Source organism: Electrona antarctica (assembly GCF_951216825.1).
Source record: "Electrona antarctica genome assembly, chromosome: 14".
Taxonomy (NCBI): Eukaryota; Metazoa; Chordata; class Actinopteri; order Myctophiformes; family Myctophidae; genus Electrona; species Electrona antarctica.
Window position 1 is genome coordinate 26,259,673 of NC_136795.1, and position 17,261 is coordinate 26,276,933.

The following is a 17,261-nucleotide window of genomic DNA, read 5'->3' on the forward strand; positions in this document are numbered from 1 at the left end:
AATGACAAAAGTAGGGGAGAAATACCCAAAAAAGAAAGGAGGAACACCACCAAACCAAATCAAAAACTTCTGCCTGAGAAAACTGCAGTGGCTTTTGAAAGATTTTGGCATAAGCTGTCCCACTGCACCAAGAGCTATTTTTACAGCAAATACCCATGAGAGTGAGGGGGGAAAAGAACTCGAGCTGAAGCAAAGCCATTGTCTCTTCAACTTTGATCATTTGCCTCTCTCCCTCCAAGTACCGAGGCTCACATTTTTCCCGGAGATTCTTTGACAACGAATTAACAAAACTGAAAAATTCAACGCAAATCAAGGTCATGTTTAAATGTGAAAGCTCAGGACAACACAAGCACTGTAGCAGAGTAGTGGAAAAGGAGAGAGGGGGGGGGGGGGGGGGTTGCTGGCATTTGCGCAGAACATTTCCTTTACAATGAAAACAATCTAACCAACTGCAGCACTCAGAGGAATTCACCTCCCCTCCCCCACTCCCCCGCCACCATTACATTACCATATCAAAGCCCCGAGTTCAGAGCAAGTCTTCTCTTTCAAGAACGGGAGTGAGGCAAAGGGGTGGGGTGGGGTGGGGGGCGGGCAAGACCGAAGCAGCAGGAGTAGACCCAAGACCGAGGTTGCTTTTATCCCTTGTTCAATGTGTGTGTGTGTGTGTGTGTGTGGGGGGGGGGGGGGTATGTGGGGGGGGGGGGGGTATCTGCAGAGATACTACTGACTGATTGAGCCTTCCATGAGTGGCACAGCAGAAGTCAATTCACATTCCAGAGGCACATAATGGAGCCTGCAGGGGGTCTACTGGGGAGCAGCATGTCAGGTACATGCATGGTGCTGATAGGAGGGTACCACCACATGGCAGGCAGCTAGGATCTCCACAACACAGCCTTTAAATGGACACTTCACCCCTTTTGCAACCAGATCTTATTTTAATTATGTTTGGGAGACAAGAAACACTTTACTGGGGTTTTTATGTGGGTAATTTGTGTTTTTAGATATTTTAGTATTTCAAAGTGTCCATGATGTCACTTACTTCCTGGACTACATGTTGTCTCAGTAAGACAGCCCCCCCCCCTATCCACAAGGAGCAGTGCACTAAAGCATTATGGGAATTGTAGTCCAGGAAGGAAGTGAGCCCAGTGTCTTTGACATCATGGACACCTTGAGATACTAAAATATCTAAAAACACACATTACCCACATAAAAACCCCAGGAAAGTGTTTCCCAAACTTCATTAAAATAAGATCTGGTTGCAAGAGAGGTGAAGTGTCCCTTTAAGGCTGGCACATTCATCCGCAAAGCAAGGAAACACCCACCTGCCAACCTCAAAATTGGTGGAAGATAGTGACATTAACGTCATCATACCTACGAGTGTGGGTTCTTGTTTTCTTTCTCTCTCTCTCTCTGGCCTACGGTTCGGCACAATCATATAAGCCCTTTCTCTTGTTTGCCGGGAGAGTAAATGTGGAAAAAAAATCAAAGTGAATGGCATTAGGGTAAATAAGACCACTGGTTGCCTGGGAAACAAGGTGCCCTACCCCACTCACTCAAGCCTACCCTTTACTTTCCTCCAATCGCTGGAGAGCAATAATACATTATTGACAGGAGGGTCACAACTGGAACCAGTGCTGCTGCACTTACAAATTGTATTTGAACTGGGGACATTTGCTGTTAGAGGAGATACAGAGGAAAGATGGAGAGAGGGATGGAGAGTGGGAGAGAATTCCAAAACCCCACCCCATTCACACTACCATAACCATCAATCTGCCATCTACTCCTGCCCTCCGCTTTTGAACCATACTAGAAATCTGTCAGCTAGCTGACTGGAATAGCTAACAAGATAAGAATAGGCATCCAGTTTACTCTGAATAAGGCTTCTATTCTAGGTGTTCACTTGACATTTTGTTCATTTGAGATTTTACTTCACATCCAGTATATTTGAAATTATCCAGTGGATATAGTCAATCTATAAGCGTAATTACATACTAATTAGAAATACATATTTCCTAACATACCAACTAAGACAAGTTCAAATCGCTCTACAGAACAAAAGTATTCAAAATCACCAATAAACAATTAGCCAAAAGACATTATCCAACATAGTTTCTGATTAAACAATATGATTAAAAAGGTTATTCAATTGTGTTGCTGTATTAACATAATAACAGCTGCATCCTTGAACATGTCCGCTTGCCATTCACTGTCCACAAGGAGAAGAAGACCCCGTGAATCGGGGGAAGCTAAAATACGGTGAATATATGAATTCTGGCTTAATAGAAATCAATGGCCTGGGCCGGCGTAGCGGTCCGGGCACCTATAGGCTGGTCATCCAGCCTGACAGCATGTCGCGGGTTCGAGTATACAAACAATTAAGTAGTATTTTCTACTAGCGCTAGCTCTGTTTCAATGGGGTTAAGTCAAATAAGATTAGTCCGAGTTGTCAGAGTGAAGTCTCGATAGGTCTACCATAGGTCAAGGTTCTAAAATGACGTGGCCAAAACTACAAGGGAAATCAGGAATAATTAAGAAGAATAAGCCTGACCTAATGATACAGATTCAATCCCTTGCAGCTAAATCAGTGCTACAACCAATGGGATCGATATATAATCAATGAAGTTCACTTCAAGGCCAATGAAAGATCAACCTTGCATCAAGGAATCCATTAGTGGAGCAAAGCAGCCACTGATACACTGTATCTCAACACTGACAAGCAAGCCGAGCAGACTGTGAGAATACAAAGAGAGCAAGAGAAGAAGAGACTCACCCGTCTTCTCTTTGATCTCACAGAGAACACTGAAGAGGGCTGGCTTCATTCTGTGACAGTTCAGGGCATGTTTCCTACAAGAGAGCAGAGAACAGAAGAGAGAGGGAGAGAGAGAGGGGAAAGCAGGATTAGGATAAACAGATCTCCATTACAAGGCTTTCCATGTCCTTTTTTTATAAGGCAGGTAGAAGTAGTCGTTGACTCAAACAGTCAAGTATGTGGTAGTTTTCCACAAATATTAATGCTGAGAATTATGCATTCGCTTGGCAATTATATAAAGCCTTATGATATCACATCATGCTCAAGTGCACAGGGAGACATAATAAAAAGAGCACAAAATAGAATTAGACAATTTTAATGTCTAGATGCCTTTGACAGCCCAAAAGCATCCCCATTGCCAAGTTTGCCATTTAATGTTAAAATGTTCACATGTTATAGTGTGGTATACAGTATATACACTATGCACATATACTGTATGTGCTGATGTTTAGCCATGAGTACAACGTAATTGTGCATCTGGTTCCACAGTCAATACAAAGTAATCCAACTTTGTGCCCTTTACAGAAAGATGTAATCTACAGTTCAGTTCATGGCAAACTGATGGGACTACATTAGGTTAAATCTAATTTGTCAAAATTAGCCCAAAGGCAAAAAGAGATGGTATTCATCCTTCATTGTGCCCTGATTTGTCCACTTGAGGGGGGAAAACACACAAACACAGCACAAAATGCACAAGTTACTACAAACAAATGATTTCTCACAACTACAGCAAATGCCCGAGCCTAGAGTGACACATTAGTAATAGTAATCCCATAACCACTCAAAACTCTATATACGGTACTTAGTTGACCGGCGCCCCCCAGGATTTTCTTTTGTTTGACAAAATTAGCAAATCCACAAGCTCTCAACGCGATCCGTTGTGAGCTTATATTTGAGCTAATTTCACCAAATGAAATGAAATGACTGCAAACTAAAGACATCAGAGCACGGCAGAACGGATGCATACGAATCGTTGCATTTCTCAAGTCTGTAACTCACATTGACACATAAAACCACACATAACAAGAGAACCATGACATATTTATAATTTGCGTGGTCTGTAAACTTGAGTATATAAATATAAAATATATTTATTAAGGCAATAAAAGCCTACACAAAAAGGCATGAGCAGATATATGAATATTGTTACCAGTTACAAGAAGCACATGAAAGGGCAAAACCTGCATTCCACATCTTTTATTACATAATACTTTTGAACCATGATTGAAAAAGGAACACAAGGATTCATGCACAACAATCAATTCAAGTTGAGCGGGAAAAAATGAATGAATACAATGAGTTTACAAAGCCTTCTAATTCAGTCTATTTTTAGACTGTCTATCCAAAACACATCACCAGAAACACATTACAGACAATCACAGATGAGTATGATAAGGCTACGCCTGACCTCAACATCAAGTCCAGTCGTGTGCGGCCAGCACAGCGTGTGGTGCGTTTAACGATTATATTTAAAGAAATATTTAGCTTGTATAGCCTTTAGATAACGAGTGTGTTTTGACATATCTGTAAGGAAGGATAGCTATTAGCACAGTAGTTTCTTATGGCGAGTAGTATGTGTCTAGAGTGATGGACGTGTCTTGTGACCACTTGCATTATCAGTTTTATGTTGTCACTGCTGGATTTGAGTTGGGGGGGTGGGGTGCCTTCATCATGGAGGATTGTGACTGAGCAGGAGGAGGAGGGGGGGTGCTCATGCGGTCCTGTACTGACCTGTGCTGGAAGTTGAGTGGCAGGCCACCCCCTGCCGTGCCCCCCCTAGCTCCCCCTCCCTCTGTGGTGTCGTCTGATCCGCCCCAATGCGAATGCGCCGGTGACTCCTCTGGCCAGCATCTGAACATATGGTGACAGGGTGAGAGGATGAGGGAGGGCAACGTGCAGGTAGGGTACGCTGCACCGCACCGTGTCCCTGTGCCGCCCACACCACTCCCTATCCCAGCACACTGTCTCCCACACTCCACGACAAGGGCATCACCCTCCCTCATGAGCAACCTCACACATTTTATTAGTCGATCGGAACTAAGGGGAAGAATATTCTGTGGATACCAAAAATGTCAAAGTAATTATTGTGATGATGTTTGCACACATTCTAAGCAATTCCAGCTGCTGTTGCTATACTACTGCTGCTAGAATAGTGTTAGCAAGCACTAGTAGACCTAGGCTGCTTACTGTCCTGACATGACAAGCCTGCATGCGTTTTGTCTTTTCGATAGGGTAGACCTGAGCGGGAAAACAGCATCACAGCCAGATGCTGGTAAATGTAGAGACTACATTGTAGGCTGTGGCTGGAAAAACATGTCTTCTCCATCTGCCACTAATAAACTCCTATTCAGAGCCTGGGACTTTTGTCAGTTGAATTACTTCATCATCATCATCATCATCATCAGGTACACAGAATCACGTATTTCTGTTGAACCATTTTCAACACAGCATCCCTATTTTGAGCATGTCATTTGTAGATCGCATAGAACATTGTAGATCGGCTATTTTTGCTATGACAAAGTATATATACCTAATGTTATCCGAAGTGGATAACGTGCTAAATAGTCCAAGTGTAAGTCTTCTATCCAAAAGTTAAGTGTCAACACACACATCAACACATGTCACAGGGGAGACATGCCGAGTAGGGGTCCAGAGTTCTATACACTCCTCTACTCACTACAGGAACAGCTTCCACTTTTAAATATTGTTTTAACTATACTAGACTAATAACCTAGTCTATTACACATGCTTCTTAATTAGATTAGGCTTTTGCATCCATGAAAAGTATATGGTATATCACACTCCCATATCTACATTTTGTAAATGGTATTCATCTCCAAGATGGCTATTCACGAAAAACCAACCCTAAAAAGACAAAAGCAACACAAGGCTAATTAGAAATTTAAAACTAAAGGAGCACTGGGGGGGCATAGTGAACACATTTCACTTAAAATCTAGAGCCATTAAGTCAACCAAAAAAAGGTAATAACCCAGTGTTCATAAGCTGCCAGTAGAGCATCTCCCCCCCACCACACACACACACACCCCTATCTCATTAATAGAAACTCGATTTGTGGACAGCTGCACTCGCGTACACATTATAGGAGAATTGATTGCACCCAGCACACAATGAAAAGGATGAACACCAGGGAGGGAGGGAGTGAAAGAGGAGTGAATTAATTAAGAGAACCAGGTGGTCAAATGTTGGGTGGAAAATCACTAGCTAATGACACATCACACTATGGCCACAGTATTGCAGTGGACGCTGCCTATTGTTAAAAATACTAACGCTTCAACTTTAAGATGACCTTTATGCTCCTCCAAGCCACATGGCAAATGAATGTGGGTCACTTGCTTATTGTTATACACGCATGCACTCCTGATTCCATGATATGTAAACATAACCTCAATGCAAATATTACCAGCAGTGAAGAGAGGCATGAGGATGACTGCTGTCATCATGTGCCAGTACCAGGCTGATATGGCCTAATTTAAGGCCATCCATAATAATCCATACCTTAATTTACCAATCTAATTTGCATTTCAATGGCTAACATTATCGACACTAGCTCATTAGATAGAAAGAGACGTTTGAGAAAGCCAACAGACATCATCCACCCAATTAGATAACATGGCTGTGGTAGTCTACATTTTACTAGGCGCAGGTGATTATATTGTATTTGTGTTATTTCTTTATGCTATGTTGATGAACTGAATACATAGGCCAACAATGGAAACAAGTCCTTTAGGACTTTTGGGTTATCCTTTTATCTCAAATGTCTGACTGTACTTCGTGCATTAGACATTTATGTCTAATAAAATATTCAAATACATCAAACCTACAAATCTGTGTTTAGCATTACATCAAAGATTTTGTAGCATGACCTAATGTCTTGATTGACTGTTACTAAAAAACGGACAAAACTATAGCAAACACCGATCGCCTGGGTTGTTGGTCACTGATGATGGATTATCAAAAATTCCCAAAACATCTGAAGTTATGTCGAGTCGCTTGGCGTTTTTAGAGGCCTCCGAAACCCAAAAGTTCTCTATGATATCAAAGACACGTTTTAGGAATGCATTGGATTATACAACCTTACACTAGAGTTACACGACCCGAGTTCTATGTAGTTACTAAGTCCAAATAAATGTCCAGGCCATCTTTATAACATTGTAATTGGAGACCAAACTTTTTTTTTTACTTATTATCACAGACCGGGTAGTCATCTCCACGTCTACCCAGGTGCGTGTGTTAATAAAACATACAAATCCAGATTAAACGCTAGACACAAAGGGCAGAAACTGGAGAACGCAGAAAACATGTCTTCAAAGTATATTAAAGCAGTAAGTATTCGTGCCGTATACAAGTTAAAGCCTAAAACGCTCGTTTCAAGTGTGTAATAGACTTGTTATAATCATATAAAGTGTGGAACTAAAGTAACGTGCATATTCCAATCAAAACTTTTGCGTTCTTATAAAACAGCATAGCTCGATCGGCGACGATCGCTGCCCGTGTGTGTGGGGGGGAAACATTTTGCTCTTACCTGGCCTGTGCTTCGTCCAGGCTCTCGTCGGTGATGGCCATTATTTGCTGTAGAATATCCCCGATGTCTTGCTGGGGCTGACCGAGCTGCTTTCTGACCGAGTCGGGGTCTCCGACGTCGGCTTGCGATTGTCCCCCGAGTCCTGCGAGGCCCGTCATCATCCTGATCTGGTCATCCATACTTTCAAAGAAAAAAAAAAACTCGCCCGTCGTTTTTCCCCCTTCCCTTCCCCAGGCTCAGTCGAAGAATACACACAAACAGCTAGCCAGTGTAGCTAGCCAGCCCAGCAAAGTATCTCCTCCTTGCTACAAATCATACACACAACACTCGATGAACCTACCCGATCCCCAAGACGAGCTAGTGTCGGAACCAGCCCCGTTGTATGCTAAAGAAAAAGACGGCAAAGCGGATTTCGCTCTACATTCGCCCGCGTTTCCCCCACTTTATTCTCCAGAGTCAATGGAGCCGCCGCCGTGCAGCTAACTGTAGCAGCGAGCTAACTGCACAGAGAGACGACGAGGCAGAGCCAGTGGAGCTGCTTTGCTGGAGGAAAAAAAGCAGCAGTGACGAGCTGCCTGCCTGCCTGCTAGCAGCAGCCACAGCCACACATGAACACAATGTGGGAGCTGCAGGCGGACTATAGCGCCGAGCACATTGTCATTGTCAAAGTAAAAGAAAAAAATATGCACAATGCTTTTTTTCTGTGCACGCAATTACTGTGCATTAAAAGAATGTACCCCGCTTGCACCACTACTAGACGCGAAACCATCAAGCAAACTCCCCACCCGATGAAGCCTGTTATTATGAGAGGTTACCCATCAAAACAGACTAGCAGGCAGCACGGAGTGCCATTGTTGTCGTGTGCTGTGTGTGTGTGTGCGCTCGTTGAACACCAGTGAGTGAGTGAGCGATGCGCGCTTGCGTGTTGTGGGCTAATCAGTATGCCATAAAACGACACCCAATCATCCAGCTACTTAACAATATGAGGGAGTATTATAGCGATCAGAGCGGCGATGTGGCGCGCAGGAGCGACACGATAACTTATTTTTTCAATGTAAAAACAAGACGGGCTTTCTGCAAGCCGACCTTTATTATACTGTTACTGTTTATTATACTGTTATACTGTTACTGTTACTTACTTACTAGTACATTCATGTCTCTTTTCGAATTGGACGGTTTCTCAACATATGGGGTAATGGGGCTCTATTTAAATCGGTCGCCCAGATTACCTGAAAATAAATGTTAACCTATAATTAATAGGCTATAATTAAATGCGTTCCTGTCCTCAATCAAAACAATTGGGTGAGCAGCTAGGCCACTGCTCATGTCCATGATCAACGGTCAACCTGGTATACCGAAAAAAAAATGTCTATTAAATAAATACATTACTATTAATTACATCTAACCTGGGACTTTACATTTCAAAACAAACATGCAAGGGGGGGTGGGGGGTATACTAGGGTAACAGTCAGTAAGAGTGGGCACCTTGAGGTTACTAAAAAGAAATAATTTGGAATATGGTCTTTTAATTTATCATTTATGCATGATTTAAACATACTTGAACATTTGACAGTTAAGGTCTGATAATTGTGAACTGTGCATGTTCAAATCATGTACTTTACATTAACAATTATATATTATTTAAATAGCCAATTTCACCTCAAGGTGCCCACTGTTCCCACTCTTCCTGTATCCAGTATCAAGGACAGGCGGGTGGGTGCCTTGGTAAACTCCATGCTTCAAAAGTACATGCTCCTGCTAGTACATATTTTAATAGGATAGGCCTATATCACCAACAATGGTGATGCTCATGTTAAATAGTCATTTATATAAGTAAAAGTAAAACACACTAATCCCATCTGCTTAAAGTGTAAATGTAAAAGTGAAATAATAGCCGAGAATATGAATCACTTTGTTTGGCTCATGAGTTATATTGGAGACAATTACTCATTCTATTATGAATACAGATCATGGCAATTTTATTGAGCAATATTAGAGGTAAAAATATAATAACAATAAGTGCATGGCCAATGTAACAGCATCTGTTACATTGGATTGCTGTCCAAAGCTGCCAATGAATGAAACATCCCATCTGTCTTTCAGTATGAAAATGTAGACAGCACAGATTGAAAACAAGTGTCCTCGTTTTTTTCTGCGAACGTGGACAATTCTGCTGTAGTTTATCACTCAGATCAGAAAGACAGCTTCCCAAGACGAATGGCTAGCTGAATGGACGTGGAGGAGAGGTGCAGCCTCGTGTGCTGTATTGGAGAGATGATGGGTGCGCATGCGGGAGTGGGACCAAACTGGCAGTGGTTTATGCTGACTCTCCACACATCCATCTACTACAATCTGTAGCTAATCAATCTAAAGTTAGAGAGAGCAAGACTAGAGAATACAGTCAGCCTTTGCTCTTTGCATGTGCATACAAGTATAATAGACCTGGCAACTACAGTAGTACAGGACATGTTGTGTATTCCTTTTGTACAGGGTATCTTCTTTGATAAGGGCCAATAATAATAAACACATACGACTAACTTAAGTTATAACAGTACAAGTATACAGCTTGGTGATATCATCCTCAAGTTAGACATAGGATAGTGGCAGCAGGTGATCACATGTATTAACCAATATTGTTGTGATCTGGAAAAAGTTGAAAAATGTGAGAAAACAATTTAAGCAACCTGTGTTATGGTGAATGATTGATTTAAAGAGCACTGCTATGAACTTCTTAGTATGTAAGCTCCCTCCTCTCACCACAAGCATCAAGCCTCATTTTCATCTAAATAAGAATCGATCTTTCCTGCTGTGAACCATCTTCCTTTACTCAAAGGCTCACGGTCACCCCAACCACACCACCCCCAACATAAATGAATACAATTACGAGCATCACCCACACCTTGCTGAAGACTAGTGTAACACAGCAGTTTCCCTCTCTTGATCAGATTTTCTTGCTACACATCGGAACAGGAAAATTAGTAGAAACACTATTGGGTGAAAACATGATAGAGAATTAGACTGATGCTTTGACTGGCACAATGTCAAAGCTTCGTTCTGCCTCAGTGACCCAGTCAAATGCAAGAGATGGGAGTGAGTCACTGTGGGGGAGGGGCCTCCTCTGAATGGTCAGGGACACTGGTGGGGTGGAATAGATGCTGCACCATGAGCACTGAGCAGAGTAAATATCAAGCATTGTACATACTGCGTCAGGCTTTGGAAAACTGTGAAGTTTCTTATTTGACGAAAATGGCCATTCTATAATCAATAGGTCAAAAAATATATTGTCATGCACATTTTCAAATAGAGTTCACAAGCATCTCGTTATTCTTGAATTACACTTTATTTGCAAAAAAAAAGATTTACTCAAATATCATTTGGACAAACAACTTGACCACTCACTGCTTGTAAAACACAAATAATTCTGATGGCAATACATTTAGAGAAAATTTAGTAAAATGAAATCAATACAATTTGCCTCGATTATATCACTAGCTGAGAATCAATGCAAATACAAAGTTTAAAAAAAAAATGTTAATCTCCATCTGTTCTTTGATCATTTACAGGATGCACAAATTCTCTGAGAAACAAATAACTTTTAGTTCATTCAGTAGAAATAGTTAAGACAATGTTAGTTTTGAAAAGAGTGGCAGCATTGCCACCTGGTGGTCAAAGTCATGCATTACCTAGAAATGAGGGGGAAAAAAACCTGTAGTTAACCATTTCAGTTTGTAAAACACCTGAAACAAGTTTACTACATACAATAATGCAGGTAATAAACAAAAAAATATGTACACAGGCCTACATAATGTAGAAGACAAAACATACATAAAATATATAAATGACTTATTTACAATTCTGGGAAAAAAGGAATCTGTATAGAGCGTCGCAGTCCCACCCCCTTTCATGACGACACCATGCCCAGGAAATAATTCCCAATGCATTTTCCCCATAGACATTTCAAAAACTTTTTTAAATAAATACTTTGACAAAAAGTATTTATTTAAAGACCTTTTAAGCGTCGTACAAAGCCAACTCGAGTTGTGACAAATTATGACAAACACAATATTTTGTACCAAACAAATAATTACAAAAGAAGAAAAAACACTTTTTTTCTTCTTTCTAATTATTTGTTCGGCCCAAAACATTGCGTTTATTGTCATGATTTGTCACAACTCGAGTTGGCTTTGTCCGCAGCGCAAACGTCTTTAAATAAATACTTTTTGAAAAGTCTATGAACGGGGAATTATTTTTCGGGTCTCTCGAGGGGGCAGTACTGCAACGCTCTATACCCACACACCTTTCTCCCATTTATTTATTTATTTATAAGAGGTGGATCCTTCGTTGCCATCAACAGATGTCTGATGTTGTCACATGACTGGGTTTGGAATTCTGCCTCTGCCTCTGAAGTAGGGAAATAATACATTAAAATAATTGCAGATCATTGCTCAGTAAAAAGGCATACAATAACTACATAGCAAAAGTGGCAGAAAAAAAGAATGTAATACCTAATCTCAATCTCCTACTGGTCTCTGTCACCAATAACTGTGCCCGGTCGTGGATGGCCAGAAGCTCTTGTGCCATCTTACGCTGAGAGTCCATCTGTTGGTGGGGCCAGGTACAATTTGAGATATTAAAAAAAGTGAATATAATGAAACAATTCAAATAGACAACTGTGGAATTTTCCTTCCACCCGTCTAGGAGTTTCATGTTCCAAGTACAAGCCATTTCACAAAAACAACTGCCTTGCTGGTGTGTTTCAGCAACTGATATGATATTTCCAACATACCGCCAGCTCCATAGTCTGCAAACAGGGTAGTTGTTGGTGGAGGATGCCACGGTAATCTGGTTTAGTCTGTATGAGTTTGTATTGGGAACATTGGACCACATAGGCGGAGTCCAACACTACACCGCTCTCCAGACCCTTTTCTACTTTCCTGTTGCAAAGGAGAGACACTTTTATTATTATTAGTATAAAAATCACACCTGTGTGAACTGAGTGGTGCAACTCCCCTTTCAACATCAATGGCTTTCTCCAAGTTTCAACTTTGATTGGTTTGCATGTTCTCCAAAACGATTTTATTGGTGCATCATCAAGAATAACTTTAGACTTAAAAATGAAAACGGCTACATTCTTCACTTTCCTACTCACAAGGACTGATTAGATTTGTGTTTCTAAACAAATTAAGTAGGCTATGTTTTAGTGATGACTTCAGTCTTAGCCTCGGAAACCACCCTCACCCTAAACCTAACCTCCCACGGGGCAGCACACCTAAACCTAACCTTAACCCATGTCTAACCAATGACTAGTCTAAACTAAGTATGCACCCCGTCTAGGGTAGACAACAGAATTATTTAATGCTTGGATAGCCCAAACTCTTGTAATAAATAGCAATATAGAATCCATCGAGGACAGTTTCACCTTGTCAATGCTTCTGCTTTACTTCGGTGTTTGTTCAGCAGTTCTTCCCAAGATGCACCCTCCAACTGTAGCCTTCAAAATAAGGTGGGTATAATAAATATAAAAGTATTATTTTGTGGGTAAATAAACAGTCTTTAAAAAGATCACCAACACTCACACTAAATATTGTAATGGGGTGAAAAAGGGCAATTGCCTGGAATGCCTTGGGATAAGGAGATTGTTTAAATCAGAGATGGGAGATGACCTCAAGGGGCAACTGTTAGTGGCTACAGCAGGAAAATACCCTGGATGGCATCTACACAAAAATGCTATGACTGGAACTTGATCAGACACATGCAGGTTATTTCAAGCTTTTTTTGAATACTAAATTGTGTATTTTACCAAGTGTTAAATTTAACACATGGACTAAAGCAAAAATAAAATCTCACAACTGAAAAAGATTGTCAATGGCAATTAACATACCTGCAGATTGATTGTCGCATGTGCTCCATGGTCTGCTGTACCCCAGGGTCACTAGAGTCAAAACCAAGCAACGAGGAAGGTACATTTAACATTAAAGGCAATTTTGGGAGAAATGTATAATCATTATGTTGTATATAAAATATTTTAAAAAGAGGTTTACCTAGCTGTATTACTTGGGATTTGGTGATATGGCATCTTATTAACATGTATATCCTTGGCCAAACAACACCATTCCTTCTGCATGTCCTCAACTAACAAAAAAGGACAAATATATTCAAAACAAATATATTTCCTCCTTTACAGAAACGATGAGCTTTATTAACCCAATACATTACATACGACCAAATGTATATAGGACCAACACTGACCTTGTTTTTCAAATGTCTCCAATGAGGCGCTTGGTGTTGACTGCAGTGAATCACGGGTTCTCTCTATTTCCAACTAGGAGAATTTGGACAGATCATTTTTACAGTATTTTGATCATGTGCAGTCAGAATTTAAATTAGAAATACATTTCACTTTTCTTTTAAAATAAATGTGAGAATACAGCACCGAAGTCTGACGTCACTTTCAGTAGAGGGAGCCAGTCCACAGGTTCATGTATTTTTTTATTTGCATTGAAATCCCCATTTCAAGTTTAGGTGGCTTCATATAAGAACTGCGTTTGAAAATTAAACCAATCATCCCGGCCTTTCGGTCAGGGGGGTGGCTGTGCGTCGTTAATGATGTCCATTAATATTTGATACAGCCAGTTTCTGGAGAAAATGGAATTAATGTGGCCGCAAAAGCCTTGAAACTACAAGGGTATGAAAGCAATGTCGCTGCTAATATACGTCACGCCCAGCTGTCAACACATTGCGTTCCTGAGATTCCTCGTTGACGTAAGCTCAGCTGGCAGTGACTCGACTCGTAGTAACCACAAAACATTAAATATCAATACAAAAAACGTAATTAACATGTCAGTTTCTGTTGTGCGACAGGCAGCTGCAGCTACCCGGAAATTTAGTCTCTGGGTTGCATCGACTTCATATGGATATGAAGTCGATGCTTCATATCCATATGAGTGAAAAGGCCGGGATGATCGGTTTATTTTTCAAACACAGTTCTTATATGAAGAGATCTAAAACCGGGGGTTTCAATGCAAAAAAAAAGTACACAAACCTGTGGACTGGCGCCCTCTACTGACAGTGACGGCTTCTATTATAACATGCACATTTTACAGGAAAAGAAAGCCTTCTGTTTCTATTAGCTTGGATTCTCCATCAATGTCACTGGTAGACAGGTTTATGAACTGTCCAGAGACCTCCTCTGAGACAGTCCAAGTAGACAAAAAAAAAGGTACCATTTTATAATAAGCATTAGAGAAGACCATTTATATAAAAGGTAGGATGAAAAAGGATGAAGTGGTCCTTAAGTTTAAGGGACAAAAATGTAATATTTAAACATAAAATAAAATCTGCTATGACAACAATCACAAAGCAACTCAACTCTTGTCTTATTTGTTCCATTGCTCTAACTATTCATGTGACATTCACCACAGCTGAACTTAACACTTGTCCACTCCAACTAAATATTTCTGCGGATAATGCAGCTGCAGATAATTGTAGGCCTGCTGCCTGCCATGACAGTGATGACACACTCACCTCCATTGAAGCCTTCATAAGCTTCTCCAGCCTCTCTTGCTGTGGTAGTGATGGGCTAATGCTTCGGCAGAGGTCTAAGAGAAACAGAATGAGTTAGTCATGTCTACTGCTGATAAGTCATGACTAAGCAGCCCATGTTCTTGCCATCTTTTCATATCTAGGATGAGGACAGAGGACAGTACTCACTCTGAAAAGGATTGTGGCAAGCAGGAAGAGAGCGCCTGCCCATGGTAGACCTCCTTAAGGACTTCCTCCGTGCAGCTGGTGGACATTGGATGGGGGACGTTCGTTCCAGGTTCTCTCCCTGCGTATCCACTGATCCCAACTCCAGACTAGATGTTTCTGGTGCTCCATCCATCTGTGTTGTGGACATTGGGGAATTCACGTAACCAACATTGACCTTTGTATTAACCAGGTTATAATGCAATATATTGTAATTCACTTGTTGAAGGTCAGCTAATAAGCTGTCCTCAGCCTAGTAACTATGTCACTCTAGTACTGTACTCCGTGCATGTATTCTATTATGAATCATTCCATTATTCATTAATTGAAGTATCTTGGGGTCAGCTCTAAAACTTGTTTAGTAAAATGTCCACATCTATGTAGACAGCATTCAAAGCAGCACTAAAAACAGTGCATCTTTAGATACTTAAATTATGAATACAAAACATTAATTGATAAGGTATCACTATTATCATCATTATTCATAATCATATTATTGGTTAAGCTACCCAGTAAGTAACAATGTATATTAAAGCAGCCCCACCATTACTGGTAATTCAATGGTGGCAGTTCCCTGCATGCATGCCTCTGGTGCTCCATCCATCTGTGTTGTGGACTCAGACTGCATGCGAGGTGACTTGTGTGGTCGTCCTGGGCTGGAACTTGAGGAGCGACCTCTTTTGGATACAGGTACTTCACCGACATTGACCTTTGTAAACATGATAATTCAGTAGTTCACTTGTTGCAGTAGCCTAATGTTTGGCTAATGTAAGGCTTTTAATCCAGTCCCAGGCTGAAACCTGACCTCAGCTCAGCCTCAGCCTCAAATATTTCTTACCTTCTTGTCCTTGTCCCCGGCATCAACAGCAACACTCTTGCCACTGCTAAGAACAGAATGAGCGAATAAGAAGAAAACTATGAAAACGTAGGGCACACTTTATAAAAACGTCTGCTTGATTAAATGTCTAGTCGCAAATTGCAATGTTAGTCGTTGCAGCTAACATTAGCTAGCACCCAGAGACAAGAACACAAACATTTGAGTTATCAGTAAGTTAGAAAAGGACTGCACTCTGTACCAAAAAAACAATATATCATACCACTTCTTATTTCTTAGTTTACTGACTTTAGGTGAAAACACAAACCGTTACCTATCTCGTCCAATACAGCCATAAACTTGTTGTGTTGAGCGACTTGAGTCAATCCGGATATTCGCCATTTTCTTTCAAATAACAAACCTCATAGCGCGCCCAACAAATTCCCCGCCCTCTTTCTAAGCTATGCATTCTGGGAAACGTAGTGTTCTAGACGAGAGAACCAGGGCTGAGGGAACTACGATTACGAGTGGGGTCCGGCCGCCCACAGGATAGGATGGATAGGTAAGGTGTGCATGGGTTGGGCACCCTTATATGGTGGGCACTAGGGAATTCTGGGCACATCGATGTAAAATTGGCTATTTTGTCCAAAATGTAAAAAAAGGAGAAAAATAAGAAAGAAAAAACATGCAACAGTCGACAATTAAGGTCTAATATTTCTACAACTGTTACAAAACCAGGCTGTAGGCTATATATCCAGTCATTTTGGGGCATACAAGAAATTTAATGATAAATTTAAGTCTGATAATGAAATGCATCATACGGATACTATTACTGGCTTTGGGTGCAGCACCATCACGTGCACTCTTACCAGAAATAAGCACATCTACGAGCGTGTCTCATAACACGATGTGTTGTAGCCTGTAGACCAGGTCTTCAAAATGTATTGTGTTATAATATAATATTAATATTCTGTCTACTCAAACTGTCTTGACTTCTCTAGAGAGCACTGAGACAGCATTGACTTCAATGATTTGTATGACCTATTTGACCTAAGGTATCTCTTGGGTCACCAATGAGGCTCCTGGGTTCAATATGATTCCGTGTCAGCTCAGCTCCAATCCCTGCCAGAGGTGTAAAAGCATCACTTATCCTAGCTCCGGTCCATAGCATCAGAAGGAGTTCCTTAAAGCTATGGACCAGAGCTGCACTTTAATATCCCCAACAAACTATAAATATTATGCAAGTGTTTAACAATCTGGGGTTGCCATTTTATACCATAATAACATTTATTCTTTTATAATACTTTTTTTTTGGAAAGAATAGGGTCTAGATTTGTGACATTGCTTG

At 40.9% G+C, this 17,261-nt stretch overlaps 2 protein-coding genes across 5 annotated transcripts in view; both read right to left on the bottom strand.

The window, feature by feature from the left end:
- The window catches only part of pbx4 (pre-B-cell leukemia transcription factor 4), a 35,390-nt gene extending 27,128 nt beyond the window's left edge, over positions 1–8,262 (bottom strand). For 2 of the 4 annotated variants that reach the window (XM_079521234.1, XM_079521233.1), the window contains exons 1-3: positions 7,354–8,262; positions 4,541–4,660; positions 2,771–2,844 (exon numbers count right to left, since the gene is read on the bottom strand). In XM_079521234.1, the coding sequence (XP_079377360.1) occupies positions 2,771–2,844; positions 4,541–4,660; positions 7,354–7,532 (373 nt within the window). In that variant the 5' untranslated portion in view covers positions 7,533–8,262. The remainder of the gene's footprint in view (positions 1–2,770; positions 2,845–4,540; positions 4,661–7,353) is intronic. The other 2 variants (XM_079521235.1, XM_079521236.1) reach the window with 1 other exon arrangement.
- A 2,411-nt stretch (positions 8,263–10,673) lies between these two features.
- On the bottom strand, positions 10,674–16,360 carry dsn1 (DSN1 component of MIS12 kinetochore complex). Its single transcript, XM_079519852.1, has 12 exons — positions 16,248–16,360; positions 15,938–15,983; positions 15,644–15,808; positions 15,064–15,235; positions 14,878–14,951; positions 13,603–13,675; positions 13,395–13,485; positions 13,235–13,285; positions 12,773–12,844; positions 12,140–12,287; positions 11,859–11,952; positions 10,674–11,754 (listed from the first exon to the last, which is right to left on the bottom strand). The coding sequence occupies exons 1-12, from the start codon at positions 16,313–16,315 to the stop codon at positions 11,666–11,668; spliced, it is 1,143 nt and encodes a 380-aa protein (XP_079375978.1). The 5' UTR covers positions 16,316–16,360; the 3' UTR covers positions 10,674–11,665.
- Between the last annotated feature and the right edge of the window lie 901 nt (positions 16,361–17,261).